Source organism: Tachypleus tridentatus, chromosome 13 (genome assembly GCF_004210375.1).
Source record: "Tachypleus tridentatus isolate NWPU-2018 chromosome 13, ASM421037v1, whole genome shotgun sequence".
NCBI lineage: Eukaryota > Metazoa > Arthropoda > Merostomata > Xiphosura > Limulidae > Tachypleus > Tachypleus tridentatus.
In genome coordinates this window covers 98,859,653-98,875,247 of record NC_134837.1, presented here as the reverse complement: position 1 = coordinate 98,875,247, position 15,595 = coordinate 98,859,653, and the positions used below count along the sequence as shown (strand labels likewise).

The 15,595-nt window shown below is 31.5% G+C and overlaps 1 protein-coding gene across 2 annotated transcripts in view; it reads right to left on the bottom strand.

Annotated features, from left to right (window-relative positions):
• Positions 1-3,536: 3,536 nt before the first annotated feature.
• LOC143236760 (acyl-CoA-binding domain-containing protein 5-like) overlaps positions 3,537-15,595 on the bottom strand; it is a 44,673-nt gene continuing 32,614 nt past the window's right edge. For both annotated transcript variants that reach the window (XM_076475267.1, XM_076475268.1), the window contains 3 exons: positions 11,860-12,190; positions 10,515-10,735; positions 3,537-6,988 (listed from right to left, as the gene is read on the bottom strand). In XM_076475267.1, coding sequence (XP_076331382.1) covers positions 6,860-6,988; positions 10,515-10,735; positions 11,860-12,190 — 681 coding nt within the window. In that variant the 3' untranslated portion in view covers positions 3,537-6,859. The remainder of the gene's footprint in view (positions 6,989-10,514; positions 10,736-11,859; positions 12,191-15,595) is intronic.

Here is a 15,595-nt window from a genome sequence, read left to right as displayed (position 1 = left end):
GATACACACCTATTATGCTTAAAACAAACGTTCCATGCTAAACTAATATAACAAATCTACTCAAAAGCAACATGCATTATCCTGTGACTGGTCATTCATGTACAGTGAAAAAAAAGTGTAACTTCTAAATGTCATGAATTTGACTAGTAAAGGACATTGTTGTCAATAATATATTTCGAAACAGTGTATGCGTGAAGTTACAACATCCATCTGGGCAGAATAATTTCTACAGTATATTTTTGAAAAAAATACTTTGTAAAATTGTAACTTTTCGAGTTCTGGCTGTTGGTCTAAACTGAAATTATCTGCACAATCTTTTCATAGTGATGCCAGATATGTTGGCAGCTGTCTATTTGTATCTTAACGTGATTTGGGTGAAACAACCCTAAATGCATGCTAGTTTTGGATAATTCTCCTTCATGCATTGCACCACCATCCCAGAAAATAATTTTATTATACGTTCTTTATAATTGCAATCAGAACCAGAAAGTACTTTGCTCTTGTAGAAATTAAAAGTGTGGCTTCATTTTTCAAAATAAAACAATATAACTTTGAATTTCCCCATCAACCAATTCATTTACAGCTAGTGGTGTTATTGTGTTCACAAAACATTATAAATATCACTTGTGTATTATATGTAACTGTAATGCTATTGGTTATATTCAATTGTTTTAGTGCATTTTACATAATATTTTTTTGTTTTCACTTCAGAGCCGTAGTTTACTTGAAACATGCTAAACAAATAACTTCTGTAGCCCATCCAAAATGCTAATACTCAAAATATATTTTATAATAATTACTCCTGCAAGTTTAGTGACTGAAACAACAGTGACGCAGAGTTAAGCTTCTCCCTTACTGTCCAGAACGGTGGCTTACATGGTAATAATTGATACATTGCAAGAATAAAAATATTGTGGCTTGTAAAAAACAATCTTGTAAAATAAACAAGTACTGCAAGTTAGCTAACGCCTTAATTAATATGTACTTTTTAAAAATGTTTTCTTTTTCTCTTCATTTCATACCAATTTAGATGCAGAGGATCACTGAATTAAACAATATTGTTTTTCTATGTTCTAGCTGCAAATGAGATTGGAATACACTAATTGTTCATTAAGCATCTGTTTATAAAAAATACAGCCGTGATGTCCAAAAGGTATGTTTTGTTTTGAATTTCTTGCAAAGCTACACAAGGACTATCGGCACTAGTCATCCTTAATTTAACAGCGATAGACTTGGGAGAGAAAACAATTAGTCAATTTTATAAACTGCCAAATCTTGGGCTACTCTTTTACCAATGAATAGTGGGATTGATTATCACGTTACAGTGCCCCAACGGCTGAAATGATAAACATAATCATGATGGTACTTTAAGCTCATGGCATACAGCTTGTGAGTCCACTGTCATAAGCACCAGGTCTCCATCGAAAAAGGTGCTCGCTGATCTGGACAGAGTTAACTGATTTTCAATGACTGACTATAGAAACCTGACTTTCAATCTTTACTGACCCAAACTACAGTGCAACGTGAAACATTCAAATATATTATTTCAGTGATGTTGAGAAATTTATATGCAAAAACGGCTCGTTTGGGTTGAGAAAATATTTTACGTAGAAGAGCGAACAACGTTTCGACCTTCTTCGGTCATCGTCAGGTTCAGAAATGTATCTTCAAAGAAAGGTTTTGCTGTAAGTTGCTGACCCATCTTTCTATTCATCAGGAATGTTGTGATAACCTAGGATTTTATTTTAGTGTAGATATTACCAAGACGTTTTTCATCATTTATGTTTTACGAGTCAGAATTAGAAATCCTGCTTTTTCAATACTTTTAATGAGAATTTAGCGTGTAATATGATTAGACAGTTACAATTTCACCGCGATGTGTTGGCAGATAGTAGCGAGGTTATAGTATGCAAATACTGTAGTTACAAGTCTTTCATAACATAGAAAATTCATATATTTTTATGCCAACACTGTTCTTTTTTAAATAAATGGTGTCACTTTCAATATATAAACACATTATCGTTTATATCATCACAACCCAAACATTTGTCTCGTGCAGTACTTTTCAGAAAATCTGTTTTTACAAAATGTTCACTTTTGTCTAAATTTTTTTTCAATGAGGTATGAATAGTATAATTAGTAACTACTGTCATAAGCAGCCAGCTGTAGAGCAGCGTTTTTATTAACTCTGAATGCGAAATCTAAAATTCAAGATTTACACACTTGTGTTAAAGAAGGAAAACAAAAGCATCCTTTCTCCTTTTGCCAAAGCAAGATAACATAACGTGTATGTAAAAACCCTACGAAATGGTTGATACTTTTTACTATATTTCTTTAAAAAACTTATTTTTCTTTGTTTGTCCCTGTACAAAAGTGATCACTACTGTAGTTGACAATAACATACGTGAAACAACTATTAATCTTATCCTTCCCCTACAGTGCAGAAATTTATCTTTAGCAAGATATATTTAGATATTTTTTCTAAATTTTCCATACAGGCGTTCATCATGTAATATTGCATTCTTGTTAATCAAACAGCAGAAAGATGCAAACAAACAATTATTTTACTGTAGTAAAGACTAAATAAACCAATGGCTAGAAATTCATATCACTTTGGCCATGTCTGCCCCTCCTACAGAAGAATGAGCCTATCTTTGGCTGAGACATAAGTGATTATACAAATTAATGTGAAATATGGCTTTTTTATTTGTTCCAGGCGTAATACAAAGTAGTTTGTTATATATGTTGTGTTGGATTCTGGTATGCCACATTTGAACTTTTTTTTGTCTAAAGTTAGCATGGTAAATTACATACCTTCGTTCTGATTTTACTTCTTTACCCTAGTAGCCAATTTAAGTAAGAGTTTAGAGCACAAAGTTTTGTTTCAGTTACCTTTGTTTCCTTTGTTGTGCTCAAAATTAATTCCTATAGTACATTCACAGATGTTGCATTCTTATGGGTACTATTCATCTTATTTGTCGGATATCAGTAATTTTAATCGGAGAAAACAAATGCTATTTTAGAATAAATTAATGAAAAATATTTGAAAACTAGTTTCACATGGTCAAGTATTTAATTAACACGTTTACACATAAATCTGGTGTTATATTACATTTGGAATAAAGATACTGTGGTAAAATATGATTCCCTAGGAATCCTAACATGGAATACTCATTCACAATCTCAAGATATTTTTGTCTGAGCCTTCAGACACAGTATTAATACAGATAATCAGTGTATTTGCAAGAAACACTGAGTGTTATTTTTTTACATATAACTAGTCATTAGCAAAACTAGATGTGAAAGATAATGCCCAAAATTGGATGTTTTTAATTTTAAATTGTTGTAAGGCCAATGAAGACAGCTAGTTTCAAGCTATAAATCTTTTATCTTTCTGTGGTTGTAACCACTGCCTGAGGTTTTTGCATACTGTTACACCCTCCATTTCTTGTAATAAGGCAGTTTCAAAGATTCATACAGTGGCACGACTAGAATGTTGGGGATGTATGCACTATACACTCCAGGAATTTAACAAATTTTATTTTTTATTCAAAAAGTTAAACTTTATTGAGCACAAAATAACAATATAAAATGTAATTGTGTTATTACATCTGTATTGATAAAAAAGCACACAAAACCTTTTACTTATGATAATCAAGTAATCTGTCTATATACATATATCTATTTCAAAACATTACAAATGTGTAGATCAAAACAACTGCAATACATTTTAATATTTCACGCATTGCTTAAGCATGATATTTAAAACATTATACAGTCTGGAATGTAAGGACCCTTTTCGTTTTTGTAAGTACATCAAAACTCAGTTTTCTGTGAATTAAGAATGTACTAGATCAATAAGAATGTTACAGATATTTAAAATATACATTTAAAATTACATTGGAAAGGTTTATTAACTATCTACTATATGTATTCTACTTTTCAAAAAGTTTTAACAGTGTAGCAAAACAAACCAATCCATACGATTATTCACAGTATTTGATTCTACAGGATTTGTTTAGAATAACAACATATTGATATTATTTATAAATTATTTAAGTATGATAAAGGCAATATAAAAACTTTATTTTAGAGTGATCAAATACTTAACCCAAAATTATGCATTTGTTAAAACCCCATATTTTTATTTTTACTTTGATGTAAATTATAAATAATTTTCTTAATTTTATCCCCATAACAACTAGCGCTTTTGTCCTTTTAATGCATAGCACTTCATTATCATATTATATTAATAAGCTCATTTGATCACCACACACTGAATAAAAAAGTATAAAAATAAGGCTAACTAAAGTAATTTCTGTTTTAATTCTCATTTAGTTTGTGAATAAATAACTACAATAACAACATAGATGAAAAAAATGTTTTACCCATTGATGACCCTAAGAAAGAGTAATGTTTGACTACAGTATAAAATTGAAATATCTTCAAGGTGTATTAGAAATACTGTGAATAACTTAAGATTCCCAACACCTCTTAAAAGCATACAAGTCATTTCTTCATTTATTACAAAAGATGCTTTTTTCAATATACAAGCTTATATGAACATTATATTTGCTCTTACACACATTTTTTAAAGAAATTAACTGTACCTACAGAAAAATATTTCATTTACCATCTAAAATCCTTTCTTTTAAGTTACACAAGCTAGTTGCATATTAATATATTTATATCAGTGTTTTGGTCTTTTGTTTTCTAGTTATTACATTATAGCTCTGATGTTAATAAACTCTATATGTATATATAATGTGTTTGTGTATACGTACATACAAGCTGTAAAATTTGTAAGTTACAGAAATCATCTTAGTAATCAACTGTGATTGTCTCTGTAGTACTGTTCACTTCAACGATTTAGCTTTTCAAACTTTGAAATTAGGTTTTTCAATTTTCTCAAAGAAAATAGCATCTCAAAAAACATGTGTAAGTTAATAACAACTGTAAATTTAATAAATCTGTTCACTGTATTTCAGATGAAATATTAATGAAACAATTTATTTGTTGATATTTTTCAGTTGGACAGTATTCAATTGTGGCCTGAACAAGTGCAAGGCCTCAAGAAGCACTGTGAGTGGATCATACAGTCTAATAATACATTTTCAAAATTATGTGACTAATTTTTACTTTACTCATAAATGTAATATATTTTATTACATTTTAAGAGAGGTAACAATAAGAGTGAACAAACATTAATTTATTTTTAACTGAGTAGTGCAAGGCCATTAAAAGGCATAAAACTTCAAACAGTCACTTTATGTTTATGACTAAAGTTATCTATAACAGTATTGTGCAAAACAACTCCTCATGTTGAATGTTACCTGCTTGCTTGTTTGTTTGTTGAATTTTGCATAAAATTATTAGAAGGCTACCTACAATAGCCATCCCTAATTTAGAAGTGATAGACTATAAAGAAGGTAACTAGACAATACCCACCCACCTCCAGTTCTTGTACCAATGAAAAGTGGGATAGACCATAAAATTATAACATCTCCACAGCTGAGAGGGAGATATTTAGTACAGGATCTTGAACTTCTAAGAAGCAGATTGTGAGTCAAATTCCCTAACCACCAGGCCATGCTAAGCCTCGAGTATTGCATATAATCACTAATAATGAATATTTAATTATCACTTTAGGGAATTAAGGTACTCATGGTCAGATATTTAATTAAATAATAACAAATAAAATATTCTAAAATCTCTAAAGTTAGCTCATGGTATATAACCAATCATTTTAACTACAGTACAAATAAAACCAACCATTATAAACAGAGACCATAGATTTAGCTAACAATAAAGTCAACCATTAAACGAGATTCTGTACTTTATGACAAAATGAATCATTTGCTACAGATCAAAGTCTTAACTCATAATAATAAAACTAAAATCCCCAATATTACCTACAGATCCCAGACTTAGAAAATAATAATAATACTGATCATATTAACTGAAAACCTTTAGCACAGTCAATAAGAGAATCAATCAATCATTCTAATTAAACACATTATACAACAGTTAATAATAACACCAACCATATTAACTAAATACTGAAAGTTTTTCTTGTCATAACTGTATTAATTAGAAACCTTAATCTTAAACTGTTAGCTGGAAATATGAGATTTAAAGAGTGTACACACACACACACACACACCTTTGATTTAGCCAGTGGTAGTATCAACCATGTTAACTTAGAAACCGATGGTTGAATCTTGAAATAGTCACGTTATTCTAGACTTAGCCAACTTTATTTTTAATAAACTATTAAATGAAAACATGCCATTTAATCTCAATAAGATACCAAGTATTAGTTTCCTGTTTAAAATAGGCTGTCATTTTTTAATGGCATTTCACTGTAAAAACAAATCATGTCATTTAAAATATTCACTTTTTGACAAATATGCAAGTTTATTTAAAAAAATATATCCTATAAATGACACAAACAGTTATATATATGTACATGTATACATTCCCACAACCAGTTGAGAAATCTATGTGTACATGAGTATTTTATATAGCTTATAAAATAACTTGATAAGTAACGTTATTGTTCACATCCACTTTTGTGCAATTTGTAGCCAAAATAATCTAGCAATGCCAACTCAAACTTCATAACACTGAACCACTAAATATTCTGAAAACATCTTAATCATATGAATAGTTCATTCACAATTTAAACTGAACCTGTATTACCAAACAGAATCAAAATTATGCTTTTAATGAAACATTACAAGATTTGTTGGAAAGAAAGTCTGACAAAATGACATTCATCAACTCAGATTGGCTGCAAACAAGATAAATTTTCTTTATGATATAAACAGGCCCAATGTGGTTTTGTTTAAAACTTAAATTATTTACGATGTTTTCTTTGAAGCACTATCAGAATCCACTGTGTCAAAAATGGCCATAAAGCAATTATCACAACAGCATGCATTGGAAGGTTTCCAAAAGGCCACCAAGTAGACATCTCTGTGTTTTTCTATTAAAATAGAAAGTATGTTTAAAATACTGAAATTAATTTTTTTCAACCACTGTGAAAACTCAACTTTCTGATAGTTAGGTTCAACAATAAAATAAATACACATGGAAAACAGGCCAAACATTTCAACAATATTCATAATAAATTATTCTACTACATTATTTGGAAGTTGTAATAATCGATATCAAGTAGAAATATAATGTTATATTTAAGTGTAACAATAATGTTAAACAAAAGCAATACTTTAATTTTTCTGATTGACTAAGGATAAGATTAGTTCTTTCAAGATTAAGTTACTACTGTGATACTCACTGACTAATCTTATTTTAGAAAGCTATTGCACATTAGAGCTATATAATGTTCTTTAATTAATATTTGTCCAATGTATGCCAAGTGCGAGACAACTAAATATACTAAATATGAAATTAATGTAACTTCATTAAAAGTGTGCTACTTGTTTCATTAACATCTGAGACAGAAAGTTCAGATGTGGTTGAAGTGCCATGTCCGAGAACCAATTAACAAAGCTCACTTGTAAGCTATCCACAAGGAACCTTGAGGTAGAGATTGTACACCTGGTATTTCACATTATTTGACTAATTCATACAGCATGAAGTGCCAGAAATTAGCCAATTTTATTATGTTAAATATACTGGATTTGCCAATCTGTTCATATAGATCATAATGCTACAAACATTCAGCATTTCATAGAAAAACATACAAAAGACAGGTAGATTTAGGGCATGAAATATTAGAAACAATGGAGAAATGTATTTTAAAGTGAAAGTGATGAGCTGTCAAAGTCAAATGTGCATGCTTTTGGTTCACAAACAAAAGAAGAGATAAACCTGAACAACCATTTCTGGTCAATCATAATGTAAGTACAGCATTTGAAAAGTGTATTAAAATAATGTGTCACAATAAAATTGACTGATGCTGCTTTAATTTTTACCTGGATTACTGGGGTGAGGGAATGCAAATTGTTGTCCAAGACACTGCTATAGACTCTTTTTTCCCCCATGCTACTTTCAGGGCAATTACCAGCCATTTAGTCCTAGTAGTCATCTACCTTCACCCAGCACTTAAGTATTTAAAAATACTTCGAAACCTCTCTATGATATGGACTAAAATACCAAAAAGAGTTAATTTGAGTAATTCAACACTTATATTTTCTTTTTTAGCATGGGAGGGTCCTCATTATATGTTATTGCAATACAAGTTGTTTCACACTTACATCACTGATTTGTTTGAGGAATACAACATAAACTTTCTCCTCACATATGCCGTTTACGGTTTTCAGTTGGTTCAGCTTAACTTTCTCGACAAGGGTTCAATCAATTTGATCAATCATGTGACTTTTGTATTTGTTTAGAGTTTTTATAGATTTAATACTTCTAACATTCAACACAGTGTGTATATCTTCACAAAATGTAGCAGTCTTTCAGTTAACATTTTAAGTCTTTTACATACAAAAAGTCATTTTTAGGTTATGAAAGACTCTTAAACCTACATTTTGGAATGCCAGATGTTGAAGTGTTCAGTGGAACATAGGTCTTGCTTTTCTGGGCATTTATGACATTAGGCCCTTATTATTTTCTTTCCTTACTCATGCCAGGGATTTTTAGCATTGGTCATAAAATTCTAGATACTGGTCAGTTTTGTCAACAGAGCCCATGTAATTATTATATTTCTCGATATTATAGAATTTACAAAAGAATCAGGATGCTCCTTCATAATAAGTTTTATTCTTTTCAGCATTGTTGTAATTACCAGAACATCCTTTCTGTCAACCAATAGCACAATTAAAGCATTATCATGCAATACACTTGTGAATTTGGGCAGTTTTTTTTTTAGGCACATATTTCTTTTGGAGGGCATCTGTTTGACCTTATTGTCCCTGTCATATACAAGGTCTGATCAAAAAGTTCTAAGATTTCTTCTGTTACAGGTGCCAGTACAGAGGCAGTGAGCTTCACTGAGGTGTGTACAAAGTAGAAATAGTGATCTACCCCATGAACAAGCCATTTCTCCAGACCTTATACCCGTGTTGTGAAAAAAGTGTTCAAAGACAGACGTATCTCTTGCCCCTGTTGCAATAAAAATGGACAGAAAAGAAGAGCAATGTGTTTGCATTAAGTTTTGTGTGATAAATGGTAAAGGAGGAACAGAAATCCTCAAAATGTTAAGAACTGCCTTTGATAATGACTGCTTAAGTACAGCTGTTTCTCAGTGGATAAAACACTTCCAACATGGCCAGGAATTGGTCAAAGATGACCCACGTTCTGGGCGACCATCAACATCGTCCATTAATGATACGGTCACTAGAGTGAAAGAAAAAAAAATCAAAGTGATCAACAATTAACCAGGCATTTTATAAAGAGGTCTTAATTTACTTGAGGGAGAAAGTTAGAAGAAACTACTGCGAGCTGTGGGAGAATGGTCACTGGTTTCTTCATCATGACAACCTTCACACACTGCTATGCCTGTGCAAGAAATTTTGTCAGAGAAAAAAAAAACATTCCTGGGATACCACACACCCCTGTATTCTTCCAATCTTACCCCATGTAATTTACTTCTGTTCCCAAAAATCAAAATGAAATGAAAAGAAAGAGATTTGATGGCATTCCAACCATCCATAATAAAGTGAAAGTAGAACTTAGTTGCATAACAGTTGAGGACTTCCAGCATTGCTTCCAAAATTTCACTGTCATATTTCAAAGTGTTTGAGCTTTCACATTTTACTTCTTAATCATCAGTTGGATTACTTGTAACTGCAGTTATATCATCAGAATTAAATCACAATATTAACTTGATAACATGGTTTGATAAACTGGTGTTTTTAACTTAAAAAAGGAATTGTTTCAGATTCCACTTGCACATTTGTAATTCCCTTTACTTACACAATAAGCACTCCTAACATGGAAATACAGTGATTTTATAACAAAAAATGCTTTTAATATTCAGCATAGCTTCTAATTGTACTAGTTTTTATGTTTGGCGATGCAGTGCTCAAAATACTCATATAGATATGACTTGTTTAGTTAGATAATTTTAACATAGTACTCAGTTCAACACTTCCTGATAAATCAGTGATATCATGTTGAATGCCAACAATTAAATTCTGTGTTCAAATTTTAACAATTTTTTGTATCCACATTACATGTAATCATCCCTGCTCATGAGTGTTAACAAGTGACAAAAAAATGAGATACATAACACATATATATAGATTAATAATACTGAAAACTTACTTATAATTTCAAAAGCCTGAAGCCACAAAAAATGAAAAAGTTAAAACTCAATTTACATTTTATACATTCAAATAAGATGCAGGGAAATTTTCAGATAAAGTGAAAATTTAGCCTGAGTACAAATTTTTTCAGTAACTTTCAAATATTGTATAAAATATATATTCTGACAATTTTCAGTAAGTAAAAACTTGCACTGTAAACAAACTGGAAAAATAATTATTATAGATTATATCACTGAAAAATAACAAAAATTCAGACTAAAGTAAAAAACTTACCCTGTGTCTTTCTTGCTGATTTAGTAAAGCTTCTAATGTGTCTAGCCTTCTGATGACCTCATCCAACTTATGCTGGAGCCGTAAAATAGCAAGAGCCAGTTGCTCTGTAGTATCTGGTGTAGTTTCTCTTGGATGAGATCTACCAGCTCCATCTTGCCCACTGCTTCCAGAACCACTATTAAGGTGCAAGAGTTGACCTCTATGGCTACCAGTCCCTGGTTCTGATAAAGTTTACTTTTAGTTACAATTAAACTACAGATATAAATATTTAGTCAATTAATATATTTCAAAAATACATATAACCATTGTTAAAATAATTAATGCTGTCCACATTAACCTATCTTGTCTTTCTATAGCAATAAGCTTTTTTTTTTCAGTTTCTCTGATAACTAATGTGCATGATAAAACAAATAGATAGCACATAGTTTGAGTTCACAAAAAAGATTTATTTTTAATAACTATATAACTGTTACATTATTAACAGTCAAAAGTATTTACAGAAGTAAATGTGGGTGTATCATTAGGAATACCAACAGTCAAAAACAACAACATGGTGGGTGGGTGAATTATTAGTTTTACAAAAGAGATACATAATTATTGAATAAATATATTAAAGCTGCTAAATTAGGATATACAAAAGGAAGTGGAAGAAAATCCAGAATTTCCAATTAAATGATCCACAAAAAGTAAGCTGAGAAATAAAATTTATGTCAAAAGATAAAATGCTAACTAGGCTAGGATTATTGCTAAATTTTACATTTTAAATTTTTGTATTTATCCACAGATTTTAGGAATTTAAGAACTATTAATATCACTAGACAACTTTTGAGATTTGTCTTTTTTAATATTATTTTCATGATGAAAATAACTATACAATTAGGTCAAAATACACCCAACAATTTTATAATTCATTCAGGAAAGCCACAGCAAATTTTTTTAAGGTATTAGCAGTAGTACATCTTGAAATATATGGTAACATTTTCTCCAATAAATAAAATTTAAATTATAATTCACCTGCTAAAAAAGAAAGCCAATTAAAGTTCAAGTAATTCAATAAAATTTGTTCTGGAAAATCAAAATTAAAAGAAGCACTTTTTTTAAATATTATAATTTGTTTTACTTTGTATACAACAATTTTCTTTGCTGACAAAAGTTGTCTTTTTAAATTTCAGATTTGCAAAAGATTCAACTAAAATACATAACTTAAATGATTTATTATTAATGTTAAAGAAAATATTTTAAACTTGGTTTCAAATGTGAACTTTATCATATTAGAGGCAGAAAAAGACTTTCATAAAAGAATAAAATTACAAAATGCAGTAAAGATTTAGAAACATTAAATCACCTCTTGTGTGGTGACCTGAAGCATGGCCAGATGGATTAGCTTGTAAAGGATTGGACACTCTTTTTCCTGAGACGCGATCACCCCCACCTCGTGTTTTTGCTATGAAATCTCCATTTTGATCTATGCTTTGAGAGGCACCAAGATCAGAAGCATTGAATTTTTGAGAATCACTACTACTCCCAGAGACTTCACACATACTTGTGGTTGTCTCAGAATATAGTGACCAAGTCTGGGGATCACTGTTTATAATAACCATTGATTCACTCTGGACATCCACACCACTGTCACTATTAACATTCTTACTGGCAAGAAGCTGCAGTTCTTCCTCATCCTACAATCACATGAATTAAATTAAATCTTAAAATTTCTGTTACACAAAAAACATTTAGTAATTAAAAAATATACAGACTTATTTGTTCCAAAACTTTCTATGGTGTCTTATTTTGAAATGAAATGACTTAAAGCAAATAAATACCATGTAATGTAATGAAAAACTGAAAATACCACTGATATGCATACAATGTATGATTATGAAATATTATAACTTCAATCTAAATACTCAATAAAAACAGTTCAGGAACTTCAACTATATATTTTTTTCTTAGTTGTTAAGTCTAGAAAGACAAGAAAATCTCAAAAACATCATTTAATTACAGATGGAGGAAAGAAGGGCTCAAGATTTCTTAATTTAGATTTCACTTAACTTGAGAAATTTTACCTTTTTAGTTAAATCCAAATATAATCAAACAAGTTGGAGAATCTTTGGTGAAGAACAAAATCAAAATTAACAACTGTATTAACTGTACATTAAGTAATACAGGGGAAAAACAAAGAATATTTTCCTCCTGGAAAATTATTGTTCATTAACTATCAAAACTCCACTATTATCACTAAACCAGATTAAAACACACTCACACTGAGATGCTACAACTTCATTACTATTCAAAGTTGGATGACATGATCTCATCCAAAAAGGTCTCCAGTCTTTGATGTTAAAAATTGATCTATTAATCTGATGTGAAAAACAGTAGCAGAATTTCTCTCCTTTTGTTTGACAGTTCTCTACTTCTTTTTAACTCGAGCTGTATTCTAAAGACACCATGAGAATATACTTATCAATTTTCAAATTATGAGACAGTAAGGCACCAGCCAAGTTGGAATGCACATACTTGTGGATGAGGAGATGTTTACAAAGTTTGAATTCTTTTGTGAAGTGTATTTTTTCAATGCAAAAGATAAAAGTCATAACTCTGTGTGACAACTCTTTAAGTCCAGCAGAATGAAGGTTCCTTGCAAACAGTGGATATTCTCACTTGTAAGTCAATGTTTTGTTAACTATTGTATTCTGATTAAAAATAAGTCAGTTTTTTTTAACTAGTCTTTAATTTCTCATATAAACATTTAAGATTCAACTGCTGTTCAAAGCATCATTATTTATAAGATTAGTTTGGTTTATTTTCAATTTCATGCAAAGCTATTAGGGCTATCTGAACTAGCAATACCTAATTTAGTAGTGAAAGACTAGAGGGAAGACAGCTAGTCATCACCACTCACTGCCAACTCTTGGGCTACTCTTTTACCAATAAATAATGGAGTTGAACGTCACATTATAACCTCCCCACGGCTGAAAGGGCAAACATGTTTGGTGGGATGAGGATTCAAACCCACTACTCTCACTTAGATTGCAAGTCAAGCACCTTAACTGCCTGGCAATATTATTCATAAGGGAGAATTTATAAACCTGCACTATGCAGACTATTTAGTAATCATAGTAATAGTGTTTTCTGATACAATATTTGGAATGCTTGCCTCTAGCCTTCCACCTTTAATTTCTGCATATCCACATGTAAATGATTATGCAGCAGATCTCCACCAATAGAAACACAAAATAATCACTTTTAGAAGTGGAGAGGATGGGTGTGAAATGTGAGAAAGGTAAGTACTTATCAAAAATACATATTTAATTTTTAAAAAAAAGTTAACTCCAGATATCTTAATTCCTCACATAAAATAAACTAGTGGAGTGCCAAGGAAAAGTGATCCCCAAAAAGAGACCAGGAGGTGTGGAACCATAAAAATAATAGTATCACAACTCAGCAGGAAGAAACACCACATATGACCCATGTATACTGTCATGAACATAAAAGGCAGAAAAACATGAAGGAATCCCATACTACATACTACCAATTTCAGCAGTAGATAAACTCACCTATCTCTTCATCTCTAAGCAAGAATTGGAAGGGAAGACAAACTTCCATGCCAAAATCCATCTCCATTTGCATGCATTTTCAACCCAACCAACACCTGATCTACCATGAACCCACATTCAACATATGATGGGAAACTGGAAAGCTCTGATGTGATGGAATGTCAAGTCCAAAACATGGTAGGAGGAGGATAACCGACTGTAATCAAATAGGAATGCAAGCGTTACATCAAGATACAACTAATGCCAAATCTGCAAAGAATCAACAGACAACAGAAAGAGGAACCACAAATTTAGGGTGTATCTACAGACCAAAACATAACATAGTAGAGTGTTTCAACCAAACCCTGGTTGCATCTAAAATTGCACATTAGGTCTGCAATAAAACTGGCCTAACTAGCTGGCAAATCCAACTTGTAAGGGTAATGAGAAAGAGATCCCAAGACATAGAAGGATTTGATGGAATAAACAAATGGTTTTAGGAACCATAGCAAGGAGCAGTGCAAGTGAAATGGAGGATAATGGGCCAAAATGTTAGGGAAAAGAACATATGAACTGTGGAACTGCACATGATGAGCATCAATCACAAAGATCTCAGATTGCTGCTAACCACAAGCCAATAATATAAGAAATAGTCATTTTAATCAAAGGTGATACAGAGAACATGAAAATAAAAAGTTCAAACAAAGCAAGTGTGAGAGAGTTAAGGACAACAGTTTCTAATCTGGAAGAGACACATGGCAGAAAGAATGTGAAAGGGAAGATAAAAAAAGCCACGAGTAAAGCTGGAGGGCAGAAATGAACAGAAGGCTCATGGCCAACTGAGACTGATGAAAAAGTATGGATTACAATGACAAAGGAAGTGAAGATAACACTAAAAGCTTGAGTGGCAGTGGAAACCATGTTTAAGCAAGTCAAAATGGAGCCACAAGGAACACATGACAAGGAGTGGTCTGAATCAAGCAAAGAACCCTGGGAAGGAGACAATTAGAAGAATACATGTACAGGTAATGTTCATTTCACTTTTGAATAAAAAACCTCTACAGCTTCTGCCTAAGAATGAGAAACAGAAGACCAAAGGTTGAAAATTTATGCATCAATATGTGTTGCAAAAGTATCCACATCTGTTGGGAGAATCTTGTTAAGATAACTGATATTAAGGTACCTTAATACCTGGTAATATAACACACTACTATAACATTGTACGATCATCACTGAATGCAACAAACCATATTCTTGCAAGAGATACGACAGAGCACAATGAATTGTCGCTACGTCCAAAACATTAATATGTTGAAACATTTTGACCAGTGTCTAACAACCTGAAATCTCTTGAATGTATGTGCGTGCGTGTGTGTGTGTACAACAGCCCTAAAAGGGAAGAATGTGAAAAAGACGACAATCAGGTTGAACAAGTGGGAGAGGAACTACAATGGCAGTACTGATATGATCCAACCACCAAGCAAAGTGAACTTATAAATGAGGAGGCAGGATAATAGGAGAATCTAAGGAAAATAAATGAGATTAATG